Source organism: Monodelphis domestica, chromosome 2 (assembly GCF_027887165.1).
Source record: "Monodelphis domestica isolate mMonDom1 chromosome 2, mMonDom1.pri, whole genome shotgun sequence".
In the NCBI taxonomy this organism is placed as follows: Eukaryota; Metazoa; Chordata; class Mammalia; order Didelphimorphia; family Didelphidae; genus Monodelphis; species Monodelphis domestica.
The window spans coordinates 252,796,020-252,810,781 of record NC_077228.1 but is presented as its reverse complement, the minus strand read 5'-3'; the positions used below and the strand labels follow the sequence as shown (position 1 = coordinate 252,810,781).

The window sequence follows — 14,762 nt, the reverse complement described above, 5'->3', positions numbered from 1 at the left end:
AGCTATGTGACCCTGGGCAAGTCACTTAACCCCCATCCCTTACCACTCTTCTGCCTTGGAACCAATAACAGTATTGATTCCAAGACAGAAGGTAAGGGTTTTTGAAAAAGAAGAAGGATGGTGCTTAAAGTAAATCTTGAAGGAAAAGAGATGTCATGATATACAATGAAGGTATGCATTATAAGGACAGGGATGGGTATTTAAACGTCATATTTGAGAAGCAAAGAACAGGTCAATTTGTTTAAAATGTAGAGTGCAGGCAGGATAATAATGTCCAGTTTGGGACCAGGTTGAAATCGGCTTTAAAAGTGAAAGGAGGTAATGAAGTGCTATTCAAAATTATTAAATACGGTAGTGACATGGTCACATCTCTCTTTTTTTTTTTTTTAAATATATTTTATTTGATCATTTCCAAGCATTATTCGTTAAAGACATAGATCATTTTCTTTTCCTCCCCCCCACCCCCCATAGCCGACGCGTAAGTCCACTGGGCATTAGATGTTTTCTTGATTTGAACCCATTGCTTTGTTGATAGTATTTGCACTAGAGTGTTCATTTAAAGTCTATCCTCTGTCATGTCCCCTCAACCTCTGTCTTCAGGCAGTTGCTTTTTCTCGGTGTTTCCACTCCCATAGTTTATCCTTTGCTTATGAATGGTGTTTTTTTTCTCCTGGATCCCTGAAAGTTGTTCAAGGACATTACACCGCCCCTAATGGAGAAGTCCATTACGTTCGATTATACCACAGTGTATTAGTCTCTGTGTACAATGTTCTCCTGGTTCTGCTCCTCTCGCTCTGCATCACTTCCTGGAGGTTGTTCCAGTCTCCATTGAACTCCTCCACTTTATTATTCCTTTGAGCACAATAGTATTCCATCACCAACATATACCACAGTTTGTTCAGCCATTCCCCAATTGATGGGCATCCCCTCGTTTTCCAGTTTTGGGCCACCACAAAGAGCGCAGCTATGAATATTTTTGTACAAGTCTTTGTGTCCATTATCTCTTTGGGGTACAGACCCAGCAGTGCTATGGCTGGGTCAAAGGGTAGATATTCTTTTGTCGCCCTTTGGGCATAGTTCCAAATTGCCCTCCAGAATGGTTGGATCAGTTCACAGCTCCACCAGCAATGAATTAATGTCCCTACTTTGCCACATCCCCTCCAGCATTCATTACTTTCCTTTGCTGTTATGTTAGCCAATCTGCTAGGTGTGAGGTGATACCTCAGAGTTGTTTTGATTTGCATCTCTCTGATTATAAGAGATGTAGAACACTTCTTCATGTGCTTGTTAATAGTTTTGATTTCTTTATCTGAGAACTGCCTATCCATTTCCCTTGCCCATTTATCAATTGGAGAATGGCTTGATTTTTTGTACAATTGATTTAGCTCATTATAAATATGAGTAATTAAACCTTTGTCAGAGGTTTCTATGAAGATTTTTTCCCAATTTGTTGTTTCCCTTCTGATTTTAGTTATATTGGTTTTGTTTGTACAAAAGCTTTTTAGTTTGATGTAGTCAAAATTATTTATTTTACATTTTGTGATTCTTTCTATATCTTGCTTGGTTTTAAAGCCTTTCCCCTCCCAAAGGTCTGACATGTATACTATTCTGTGTTTACCCAATTTACTTATGGTTTCCTTCTTTATGTTTAAGTCACTCACCCATTTTGAATTTATCTTGGTGTAGGGTGTGAGGTGTTGATCTATTCCTAGTCTCTCCCACACTGTCTTCCAATTTTCCCAGCAGTTTTTATCGAATAGTGGATTTTTGTCCCAAAAGCTGGGATCTTTGGGTTTATCGTATACTGTCTTGCTGAGGTCGTTTTCCCCCAGTCTATTCCACTGATCTTCCTTTCTGTTTCTTAGCCAGTACCAAATTGTTTTGATGACTGCTGCTTTGTAATATAGTTTGAGGTCTGGGACTGCAAGGCCCCCATCATATGTGTTTTTTTTCATTATTTCCCTGGATATCCTTGATCTTTTGTTCTTCCAAATGAACTTTGTTATGGTTTTTTCTAAATCAGTGAAGAAGTATTTTGGTAGTTCAATGGGTATGGCACTAAATAGATAAATAAGTTTGGGTTGGATGGTCATTTTTATTATATTGGCTCGTCCTATCCATGAGCAGTTAATGTTTTTCCATTTGTTCAAGTCTAGTTTTAGTTGTGTGGCGAGTGTTTTGTAGTTGTGTTCATATAGTTCCTGTGTTTGTCTTGGGAGATAGATTCCTAGGTATTTTATTTTGTCTAAGGTGATTTTGAATGGGATTTCTCTTTCTAGTTCTTGCTGCTGAGCTGTGTTGGAGATATATAGAAAAGCTGATGATTTATGTGGGTTTATTTTGTATCCTGCAACTTTGCTAAAGTTGTTGATTATTTCAATTAGCTTTTTGGTTGAATCTCTAGGATTCTTTAAGTAGACCATCATGTCATCCGCAAAGAGTGATAACTTGGTCTCCTCCTTGCCTATTCTGATACCTTCAATTTCTTTATCTTCTCTAATTGCTACTGCTAGTGTTTCTAGTACAATGTCAAATAGTAGAGGTGATAATGGGCATCCTTGTTTCACTCCTGATCTTATTGGGAATGCATCTAGTTTATCCCCATTGCAGATGATATTAGCTGTTGGTTTTAGATATATACTGTTTATTATTTTTAGGAATGACCCTTCTATTCCTATGCTTTCTAGTGTTTTTAATAGGAATGGGTGTTGTATTTTATCAAAGGCTTTTTCTGCATCTATTGAGATAATCATGTGGTTCTTGCTAGTTTGCTTGTTGATGTGGTCAATTATGTGGATGGTTTTCCTAATGTTGAACCAGCCCTGCATCCCTGGTATGAATCCTACTTGATCATGGTGAATGATCCTTCTGATCACTTGCTGGAGTCTTTTTGCTAGTATCCTATTTAAAATTTTTGCATCTATATTCATTAGGGAGATTGGTCTATAGTTTTCTTTCTCTGTTTTTGACCTGCCTGGTTTTGGAATCAGTACCATGTTTGTGTCGTAAAAGGAGTTTGGTAGAACTCCCTCTTTGCTTATTATGTCAAATAGTTTGTATAGTATTGGGGTTAACTGTTCTCTGAATGTTTGATAGAATTCACAGGTGAATCCATCAGGCCCTGGGGATTTTTTCTTAGGAAGTTCTTTGATGGCTTGATGGATTTCAATTTCTGATATGGGATTATTTAAGAATTCTATTTCCTCTTCTGTTAGTCTAGGCAGTTTGTATTTTTGTATATATTCATCCATTTCTCCTAAATTGGTGTATTTATTGCCATATAATTGGGCAAAGTAATTTCTAATGATTGCCTTAATTTCCTCCTCATTGGAGGTGCTGTCCCCCTTTTCATCTTTAATGCTGTGAATTTGCTTTTCTTCCTTCCTTTTTTTAATTAGATTGACCAGTACTTTGTCTATTTTGTTTGTTTTTTCAAAGTACCAGCTTCTTGTCTTATTTATTAAATCAATAGTTCTATCACTTTCGATTTTATTAATTTCTCCCTTAATTTTTAGGATTTCTAATTTGGTTTTCTGCTGGGGGTTTTTAATTTGATCGCTTTCGAGTTTTTTCAATTGCATTTCCAATTGATTGATCTCTGCTCTCCCTTGTTTGTTAATATGAGCTTTCAGGGATATGAATTTGCCTCTGATTACCGCTTTGGCTGCATCCCAAAAGGTTTGAAAGGATGTTTCGCCATTGTCATTTTCCTTGATGAAATTATTAATTGTTTCTATGATTTCTTCTTTAGCTAAACGGTTTTGGAGTATCATATTGTTTAATTTCCAATTGGTTTTAGATTTGGTTTTCCTTGTACCATTACTAATCATTATTTTTATTGCCTTGTGATCTGAGAAGGCTGCATTCATTATTTCTGCTTTTTTGCATTTGTGTGCTATGTTTCTGTGACCTAATGTATGGTCAATTTTTGTGAATGTGCCATGTGGTGCTGAGAAGAAGGTGTATTCCTTTTTATCCCTATTTATTTTTCTCCATATGTCTATTAATTCTAATTTTTCTAAGATTTCATTCACTTCTTTTACCTCTTTCTTATTTATTTTTTGATTCGATTTATCTAAATTTGATAATGGTTGGTTTAAGTCTCCCACTAGTATGGTTTTATTGTCTATTTCTTCCTTCAATTCTCCTAGTTTCTCCATTAGAAATTTGGGTGCTATATTATTTGGTGCATACATGTTGATTAATGATATTTCCTCATTGTCTAGAGTCCCTTTTAACAAAATATAATTACCTTCCCTATCCCTTTTGATCAGGTCTATTTTTGCATTGGCTTTATCAGATATCATGATTACCACTCCTGCCTTCTTTCTATCAGTTGAAGCCCAGAAGGTCTTACTCCATCCTTTAATTCTGACCTTGTGGGTGTCAACCCGCCTCATGTGTGTTTCTTGAAGACAACATATGGTAGGGTTTTGGATTCTAATCCATTCTGCTATTCGTCTACGTTTTATGGGTGAGTTCATCCCATTCACGTTCAAAGTTATGATTGTCATTTGTGGACTCCCTGGCATTTTGATTGCCTTCCCTAATTCTAACCTTTTCTTCTTCGGCTCTACCTTTTAGTCCAGTGATTTACTTTGAATCAGTCCCCCTTGTCCCCTCCCTTGATGTTTCCCTTTTTAGTCCCTCCCTTTTTGTTCCCTCCCCCTCCCCCCTCTCTTTCCCTCCCTTTTTGTTCTCCTTCTCCCCCTCCCCCCCTTGGTTTTCCCTTCTCCTTACCCTTGTTGGGTAAGATAGAATTCAAGATCCCAATGGATCTGGATGTTTTTCCCTCTCAGAGTTGATTTCCCTGAGATTGAGGTTTAAGTAAACCCCCCCCCCTCTTCCTCTCCTTCTTATAGGAGTTTTCTTCCCCTCCCCTTCCCCTGTGAATCTTTGTGTGAGAACCATTATTCTATTTGGTCTTTCTTTACCCCCTATTTATACATTACATTTTCCCCACATATTAGTATACATAGGTTGATATAAATGTAGTCCTTATAGAAGAGAGTTTGAGTAAAAGAAGATAACATTTTTCCCCTTTCCTTAATATTTACCTTTTCAGGTATTCCTTGTTCTTTGATTTTCGGTATCAAACTTTCCACAGAGCTCTGGTCTTTTCTTTGCAAAAAGTTGGAAGTCTTCTATTTTGTTGAATGCCCATACTTTCCCTTGGAAGTATATAGTCAGTTTTGCTGGGTAGCTGATTCTTGGTTGGAGACCCAGCTCTCTTGCCTTTCTGAAGATCATGTTCCATGCCTTACGATCATTCAGCGTAGAACTTGCAAGGTCTTGTGTGACCCTGATTGGCATTCCTTTATATCTAAATTGTCTTTTTCTGGCTTCCTGTAGGATTTTTTCTTTTGTTTGATAGCTTTGGAATTTGGCAATTACATTCCTGGGAGTTGTCTTTTGGGGGTTTAGTGTAGAAGGTGTTCTGTGAGCTCTGTCAGTGGCTGTATTTCCCCCTTGTTCTAGAATCTCTGGGCAATTTTCTTTGATTATATCTTGTATCACCATGTCCAGTTTGGTGTTTATTTCTGGCTTTTCTGGGAGTCCAATTATTCTTAAATTTTCTCTTCTCCCCCTGTTTTCCAGATCTATCACCTTGTCGGTGAGATATTTTATGTTCTCTTCTAATTTCTTGGTGTTTTGGCTTTGCTTTATTAGTTCTTGCTTTAAAGCCTGGTTTTCTTTTACAGTTTGGTCAAACTGGTTTTGTAGATGCGTGAATTTCTTTTGCATCATTTCCCACTTTTCCTCCCAGAGGGCTTCCATCTTTTTGGTCCTTTCTGATTCAAATTCTTCATGGGTTTGTGGAGAGTTTCTATTTCCTTTGGAGGATTTTGGAGAATTTTCTTTTATATCTTCTTCTATCTGCTCTGTATTTTGTATTTTGGCTCCATAGAATGTGTCCAGAGTCGCCCCTTTCTTCTTATTTTTCTTGGTATTTTGGGGCTTCTGTGCTTCTGTGGAGTTTGTCATCTCTGAACGTGGAGGATTGGCTTTTCTTGTCTTTGTCTGGTGATCAGAGGCTTTAGTCCTGGGCAGATGGTTCTATGACTTTCCCTGGGTTAAACTGAATATGCCTCACTGGAACTGGAATGGAAGGGTCGGACCACGAGGCCACACTCTCCCCCTGGCTCGATTTCCGGAAGTTGCCTTCAGAATCCCTGGCCGTGAGGCTGTTTCGTCGGCCTGCGGGGGGATGGGCTGCCGCTTCCCCAAGCTCCGAGAGCACAGACTTTCACTGAGACTTGGATAGCAGGATCCAGCCCGTGAGGCTGTCTTGCCCGCCCTGAGGGTTGCTGTTGTTTTGACCAGCTCTCTGCAGCGGAGGCCCCAGGCAGTAACTTTCCCCCCGGACTGGGACTTGGGTAGAAGACCCTGAGGGTTGTTGTTCCTCAGACCCTGCTCTCTGAGCCCGGCGCGGCTGCCGCTTCCGGGAGCCTTGGACTCTGCGCTCCTACCCCTGAGGTCCGGGGGATCTCGGGTTCTGGCTTTTAAGGGGAGCCGTACCTTTTGAACCGGGTCCAGGTCCAGGAGGAGGGTTCCCAGGGTCTGTGCTGTTGATCGTTTTGAATTTCGGCGCCTTAGGAGCTTCTAGTTTGAGATCGGTCGGGAAGGGTTTTCCGGAGATCTGAACTTCAGCTTTCTCTAAGCCGCCATCTTAACCCCACATCTCTTTTTAAGGTAAATCACTGTGGTCACAGTGTATAGATTAGACTAGGGAGAGATATGAAGTAGAGCGACCAGATAGGAAGCTTTTGCAATAATGTAGGTGAGAAGTAATGCGGACTTAAATTAAAACGTGTGTATGTGTTGTTGTAGAAATGTCAAGATTTAGCAACTTATTAGTTATATGAAGTGAGAAAGAATCCTTTGATAATAGCATTGATATCATCAACTTGAGTAACTAGAAGGATAGGGGTACCTTTGACAGGAATACGAAACTTTGGAAGTGTAGAAGGTTTGAACTGAATGATATGATACCAAAACTTAGGAAAGACAAAGCCTGGATATATATGTATGAGTCACTTACATAAAGATGGTAAATAAAGTGATGGGAGCTGATGAGAGTACTAGTAAGAGAAGATATAATGAGAAAGAGAGCCTGTGACAGGATGTTGGAGAATACTTAATTGTTAAGGAGATGAACCAGGAGACTACAGTGTCATAAAAATCCAGAGAGGAGGTTGGTCAGCAATGTCAGATGCGAAAGATGAGAAGATGAGATACATATTAGTTGAGAATAATGAGGACTGAGAAAAGATCATCAGATATAACTTTCTAGAGAGCAGTTTCATTTCAGTGATAATCAGAAGCCAGATTGCAAAGGGTTGAGAAACAAATGAGAGAATGGAGGTAGCAAGTGTGGACAGCTTTTTCTAAGGAGTTTAAGAAAGGGAGGAAAGCTATATAGTTCAGGAGCTTGGGGATGGTAAGACATAGTCAAGTTTTTTATGGATGGGTGATCAGGGCATGTTTGAAGGCAGTAGAGGAGAGGTTAAAGATCTGAGAGAGAAAAGGCATAACTGAGATTGCAACATGTTCCTGGAAAATACCAGAGGAGATGGGAACATTCATATATAATGGAGAGGTTGCCTTTGATAAGAATGGCTACCTTTTTATCAAAGTCTGGGAATAAGGAGGTGAGAATTTGGGATGATGTTAAGAGATTTTGAAGTGAAAAGAAAGGAGGAAGAGGGAGATGATATTAAATGGCCTCGATTTTCTCAGTAACCTAAAGAGGCAAAGTCCTCAGCTGAGAGGGAGGAGGGATGTGGGTTGGTATTGTAAGAGTTAAAATGGTTGTGAACATAAACTGTAGTGAGTTAAAATAGTGGAAGATATAAATTGTGATAGATATAAAGAGTGGATGAGTAAATTGTGACCACAGAAAATATGTTTTCACTACAGTGTCTTGTTTTAAAATCAAATATAAGGTGGTCGCCAGGGAAATATTCCCAGTTATTCAAATATAACCAAGTCAACTGGGTTTTATAGAGATTTTAATTAATTAAGACAATGAGGAATTTAAGAAAGAGAGAAAAAGAGGGAATAATGAGAAAAGGATAAGCCAGCCCTGGCCAACCCAGGCCTAAGCCCTAAGAGTAAAATCAGTCAGTCCTTAATCACTCACCACAAGATCTGTCCAAGCAAGGATTCTAGTGACACCAGGCCAGCATCATCTCAGCTGCCTTCACCAGCTCCATCTTGAATCTGAATCTGAATGTGACTCCGAATGTCCTGAGAGAGACCCTTCAAGGCAGCCTTTTCCAGCTGACTTTTCAGAGAGAGCTTTTTGTCTCCTTTTAAAGGGCATTTTCTCCTTTGTCACCTCCCCTAAATTCTTATATCTACCAATCACAATAGACGTTTTTCAAAGGACAGACCATTCTTAGTTCACACCTAAGAAGGTGTGAACTTTTGAGTAATTCACACTAGGAAAGCTCTGAGTAAGTTTCTCAGCTCTTTGTTCCTTGTAAATTCACAAGTTGCTTGACCTTTATAGGTACTTAGCACCCCTTTGTATTAGTTCTAAAAATAGGCATGGCTTAAGTATGGGTTTAAGTACTTTTCATTGTTCAGCAAGGAGTTTTCTCCCCTAAAGCAGGCTTAAGTAAGGGTGGAGTAGAGGTCTCACATTTCTGATCTAAGTAGAGTTCACTGCCCAAATGGGGAATGGTCTTAATCCAATCTTATGAAGTAGGGTCTGGGAATTTTTAAGATTCACAGTATGTGGGTCTGAAGAAGGGAAGAAAAGGTTTAGAATAACTTCTGTGGGGTAAGAGAGATAACATTAATTTTTTTATTTTTTAAGTCAAAATGCTGCTCACAGGGATATACTTCTATTTGAGTTTGACAGCCCTGCTTTAGATCATTTCTTTTACTCTGTAATATGGAGAATGAAGAACTTAGAGCTTGTGATAGAAGTTAGGCAAGTTTCAACCCTGCCTTTTTCTTCTTTGCTGATTCTCACACTATTAGTATTATTTTCAAACATCATATGTTACTCTGACTTACTAGGGAGTAAAAAAGGTGAGTTTTTTCGGGTCTTTTTTTAGTAGTGTCCTCAAGATCAATAAGACCTCACTTTGGTAATAATTGATACTGAGATATGAGGCAGTGTATGAGCCCTGGAGCCAGAGAACCTGGAGTCAAATCCCACCTATGACAATTACCTTCATGTGACTTACAAGTCATTTAATCTTCCTGGGTCTCAGTTTCCTGATTTTAAAAATGAGGGTATTGGACTAGACTAAAAGGTCTAGCTTTTTAATCTTTGATTAATGATAGAATGAATAAATAAGTAAAGCATTATTAAATGTTTACTATGTACAAAGCACTGCTAAATGCTGGAATACAAATACAAAAGTAAGAGTCTTTATGATCTATAATGTCTACTACATTTTTAATAGTTTAGGTTTCCTTTGGTAGTACAAAATATTTTCCTAATCTGTTTTTCTCACTGTTAGTGTCGTGAATATTCATAGGTAAACTCCTAATCTTATTAATAGTTTAAAGGCGTATAAGAAAATCTGCTCTGGAAAAGAAAGTATATATTTATAATGAATTATAAAAAGTAAAAATGAATTTTTATATTCTTCTGATTGTTTTTACATTATTAGTGCAGAGTAGTTGAGGGATAAATGTCAGAACAGCAGAGTTCTATTTGTATTTCTCTGATAAAATGCTTTTTTAATATAATGTGCTTTTTTTCTACAATAAGTACCAGTTCATAATAAAAATCACTATTCAGAATTTCAATTGTAAAGTATAATTACATTCAATAAAAAAGAGTAAGAGGAACACTGATATATTCTCCTGTAGAAATATTTTTTTTCTGTAGTATTTATACAGTAACAGATTTGCTTGGATACTCTATCCATTTTGTTAAGAGTTTAAAGGGGAGAGGAGAGAGGGAACTGGAAGTGGTAAGGGACCAACTGATTTGGCATCTGTAATCATTTGTTTGAGTTAAATTCTTATTCCATTTCTGGTCAGTCTTCTTGACTTGTTAATAATGATGATGTGCTAAAAGTTACACAGTTATGTTTGTTTTATTAGTGCTGAATTTCCCAGAAACATTTCACCCACTTCACTCTATATTTTCATTTTGTAGTTTTAATCAAGGCTTAGAATTTTCTTTAAATGAGGATATAATTATTTTTCATAGTAGAAATACAAGCAAGACTTTAACAAATGTATTCACATAACAAATGTATATGACCCACATATATTAAGAGAAATTGTTTCAATGTATAAATCAGTTTTTTAAGAATTTTGCTATTAAAATTCAGAAACTAATTGTTCATATCTGTATCCATTTAATGTCATTTAAATTTAAAGGTAAATAAATTGTAATGTCTAATGAAGGTAGAAATTTTCCATTCTAATTTTATGACATTAATTCCATAATGTTTTATTATAAAGTCACATAGTTTGTTAGAAGTTTATTTTATTTAGTATATTTGCTTCAATTTAACAAATAATTTAAAATTTTTCTTATGTGTAATTATTACCAATACTTCACAAATCATTTTCAAAAATTAAGAAAGTACCCTATCAGAAACATTATATGAAAGAAATATAGTCTTTTTATCTAAACCAAGGAAAGATAAAACACAAAGGGAAAATCATAGACTGATATCATTCATGAATATCAACTCAAATTTTTTAAACAAAATTCTTTCAAACAGGTTATGAAAATTTATCCAATAAGTCATTCATTTTGACCAAGTAGGATTTTTACCTGATCACACTATATACCAAAATATCCAGAATTACATGCTTATATCAATAGTTACAGAAAAAGCCTTTTACAATATGTAGCATTCGTTTATGCTAAAAATCCTACAAAGTATAGAGATAGAATTTTTTATGTGTAAGACAATATTGTTATTTCCTAGGGATATAAATATTTTTTAACAGGTTTTACCAACTTCTTAAAGAAAAGATATAAATATAAACTGTTAAAGGGATTCACTATTGGTTGAATAGCCAGACCTCAAGAGTAACCATTTACTTTACTTCAGCTGAGAAGGTAGTCTCTAGTGGAATACCCAGCAGTCTGTTGGACTCTCTGCTATTTATTATTTTTATCAGCATCTTAGATAACATAGATGGTATGCTTATCATATTTCCAGTTAGCATAAAGCCATGTGGGATAACCAACACATTGGATGACAAGTCAAGATGCTGAAAGATCTTGGCAAGCTAGAACATTAGACTTAATATAACAAGATGAAAAATTGTCCTTTAGTCTTTAAAAAAAAAAATCTTCACAAGTGCAAGATTAGGGAATCATGACTGATGTTTGCCTGAAAAAAATACCTTGAGTTTTTAGTGAACTGCAAGCTCAATTTCAATGTGACATGATAGCCAAAAAAGTTAATGCAATCTCAGGCTATCGTATTCATTTTATGTATTGTCTTCTCCTATTAGAATGTAAGCTCCTAGAGGGCAGAACTCTCTTTCTGCTTATATTCCCAGCCCCTTAGCACAGTGCCTGGCACATGATAATCACTTAATAAATATCTTTTGACTTTATTTACTAATCACTTGATTATAGAACTAATTCTCACTTTATTTTAAATACACATATTTCTAATGACAAATGAACTGATTTGCCTTGGACAAATTGGTATTATTACTCTCATCTGAAAAAGAATGGTTAAATAGATTTATTTTGATTGTGGGCTACGGGTTAATAAAGAATTCTCCAGTTGATCCAAGTGATAGAAATTGTTCAGACATCTTAATTGTGTAAGCCTGAGTTTTCTGCTGTAACTATTATAAAGACAAAATATTGCTTTTGTCAAAGAAAAAATATTAATATTGTATACTGCATTTTTAGGCTCAAGTCTACCAGAAACAAATTTTATTTAATTTAACCTTAATCTAATATCCAAGCATTTCTAGTTTGGAGAGAGAGCTGTCCAAATTGGCATAGTATCTGATGCCCTTTGAATGACTCTCTGCCCCAAGATGATCTCGGGTAACATTTATAGGAATATTGAATAAGGAAAAGATCACAATATGTAAAATACAGTTTTGTGTTAATATTCCAGAATAGTCAGTAACCATCCCATTCCCTCCTGGACCACTTCCCTAACTCCTGAAGTCAACAAAGGGACCTCTTCTCTGTGATAGCTATCAGTATCCTTGATAGATATTAATATCAATATGAAGAAGGGTGCAATCACTTCAGGTGGGTGAGGAGGCACTGAAAAGAATAATTTTTTGTTAAACGGTTGGGTACCATCCTTAATCCCTTTCCCTAGGAAAATACTTTATTTTGACAAGAGGCTTGCTTTTTCAAGGATTTTGGAAAGACCTTTTTAAAGCAGAAAAGCATCTGTAGAAAAATAAAAAGGGGTTTAATATGTTTCTACACTAAGAAAATTTGAGTAAAAAAACTATTATTTTGCAAATTGGATTTTATAATATGGAAATTATGAATATTACCAATAAATTTTTTGTATTCTTTTTATTGCATATTTAAGTTGTTTGTGTTATAAATTACAATCATTACTTACTTTTATTTGAATTAAATTTAAGCTAACAAAATTATTTTGTGGATTGTTAAAAGAAAAATACAAATGCAATATAATACACTTTTTTCATTTAAAAAAAGGGGGTGGGGAAGCAGGACTCCACTATACTTTCCATAGGCATAGAAGTGAAAAGTATATTTACTTTAAAATGGTTAGAGAAATTTCTTTTAGTCTGGATCATTTACAAATTATATAAGTTTTTGTTATTTTCTACTATTAATTAGACGGGGAAAATTCTGTGAGAAATTGTATTATTCTGGCAAAATACAGAACTTTTTTTCAGCAAGAGAATACATAGAAAACTGAAACTTCAATATGGTTCTTCTTTATAATTATAAATTTCAAAAAATATTGGTAAAAATCACATTTTCCAAAGGAAATATTTACAAGTCCTTAATTCTAGAATTAAAATTTATAGATTTTCCTGACAAAGACAGCTGCTTAAACACAATGAGATCTGACTGTATTATTTAACAAAATAACAGGAATCTATTTTTTTTTTCATCTATAGTGCTGCAAATTCCTGCCCATCTAGTCCCCGGGGGGCAGGCTCTTCAGGGTACAAAATGGGTCGTGTACTACCCACTGACCTACATTTAATGACTGATAATTCACAGTCAGAAAATGACAAAGAAGCTTCAGGTGGAGATAGCCCAAAGGTAAGTATTAGCATCAGAACCAGATGTAGCTATAAAAGATAACTTTTCTTCCATTTGTGAATGGTAGTAGTAGTAGGTGAGTAGGTGGTATGGGGGGAAGAGTGCCAGATTCATAGAAAGACCTAAATTCAAATGTGGCCTGAGTTTGGGCAAATTAGCTAACCTGAGTCTCAGTGTCCTGTTCTATAAAATGATAATACCACTTTACTGACAGTTATGAAAATCAAATGAGATAATATATAAACTGCTTAACAAACTTGAAAATCTTATGTAAAAGCTAGCTTTATTGTGGCTATTTTAGACTAATATTTTTAGTTATAAGTGGTCTTTTAGAACTAGATAGTATTTTCTCTTTTGTCATATTTTCCTCTATGTGTACATGTTATTCATATGTACACATAGGTTTCTGAGTTGATTGAGCACATAGGTTAGTGTTATTATTGAGCATATCCAATTTTACTCATGTTTTCCCTTAAATGGATTGGAAATTTTCTCCATTTGGCTTCTAAGTTCCCTTCCTGCAACATACCCTACCCCACATGCAACCTTTGAAATTCATTGTTGAGAATACTATATTGTTAAACAATAAAAAATATGTACATCTCTATTCTGTCTTCAGTCTTTAAAGTTGGTCATTATTGTTGTTTTTTAAATACCAGGATGATTCGAAGCCTCCTTATTCCTATGCACAATTAATAGTACAAGCAATTACAATGGCTCCTGATAAGCAGCTTACATTAAATGGAATTTATACCCACATAACTAAAAATTATCCATACTACAGGACAGCAGATAAAGGCTGGCAGGTAAATTTGACTTCGTTTCCTTACTTACTACTAATTTGTTACTTTGTTAATAGAAAAAATGTTACTGTATTATAAGTAATGTAAAAATTAATCTGCCTTTGTTTAGAATTCATAAAGGGGGGCTTTGTTTGTGTTTTCTTTTCAAAACTGAGATATGATTCCTTGGGCAGTAATAGTAATTGATGGTATTACCAGAGACACAACAGTTTTATCACTGAAGGAAAAGATGAAACTTGAACATCATTACCACTTCAGTGTTCCTCTGCCATCTTACCTCAACATCTTTTTCCATAGTTTAATGTGTATATTAAGATTGTCTTAATGTCTGCATGCTGAGAACAGATTTCATTCTTATTACCTTACCTTGTATAGATTTGTTGTCATTGTTTTAATTTTTTTTCCTTGATACTTATAACTTATTTTTCTGTGTCTATTATTACATTTGCAGAAACAGATTTGGTTTAAATTTTTAAATGTCATTAATTCAGATTAATGGTCAAGTCAAAATTAAAGACTTTTCAAATAAGTGCAGATAAAATGCCTGATATTTATTGAATTGTTACATAATTAATTACATGTACTGAGTTATTTGGTAAGTCGATATAGAAAATAGATGTCCTGGTTAAATGAATTTCACTGTTAAGGGTTAAAATAAATGTGTATACAAAATCAAAATAAAAACTGACTTATGCAGTCTCCTAAAACCCCAGAAGATGGGAATAGTACCTTTGGAAAAT

General features: G+C 35.5%; 1 protein-coding gene across 1 annotated transcript in view; it reads left to right on the top strand.

Annotated features, from left to right (window-relative positions):
* FOXK2 (forkhead box K2) overlaps positions 1 to 14,762 on the top strand; it is a 107,240-nt gene that overhangs the window by 74,096 nt on the left and 18,382 nt on the right. Inside the window, exons 3-4 of the mRNA XM_007483428.3 lie at positions 13,072 to 13,219; positions 13,879 to 14,025. Of these exons, the coding sequence (XP_007483490.1) occupies positions 13,072 to 13,219; positions 13,879 to 14,025 (295 nt within the window). The remainder of the gene's footprint in view (positions 1 to 13,071; positions 13,220 to 13,878; positions 14,026 to 14,762) is intronic.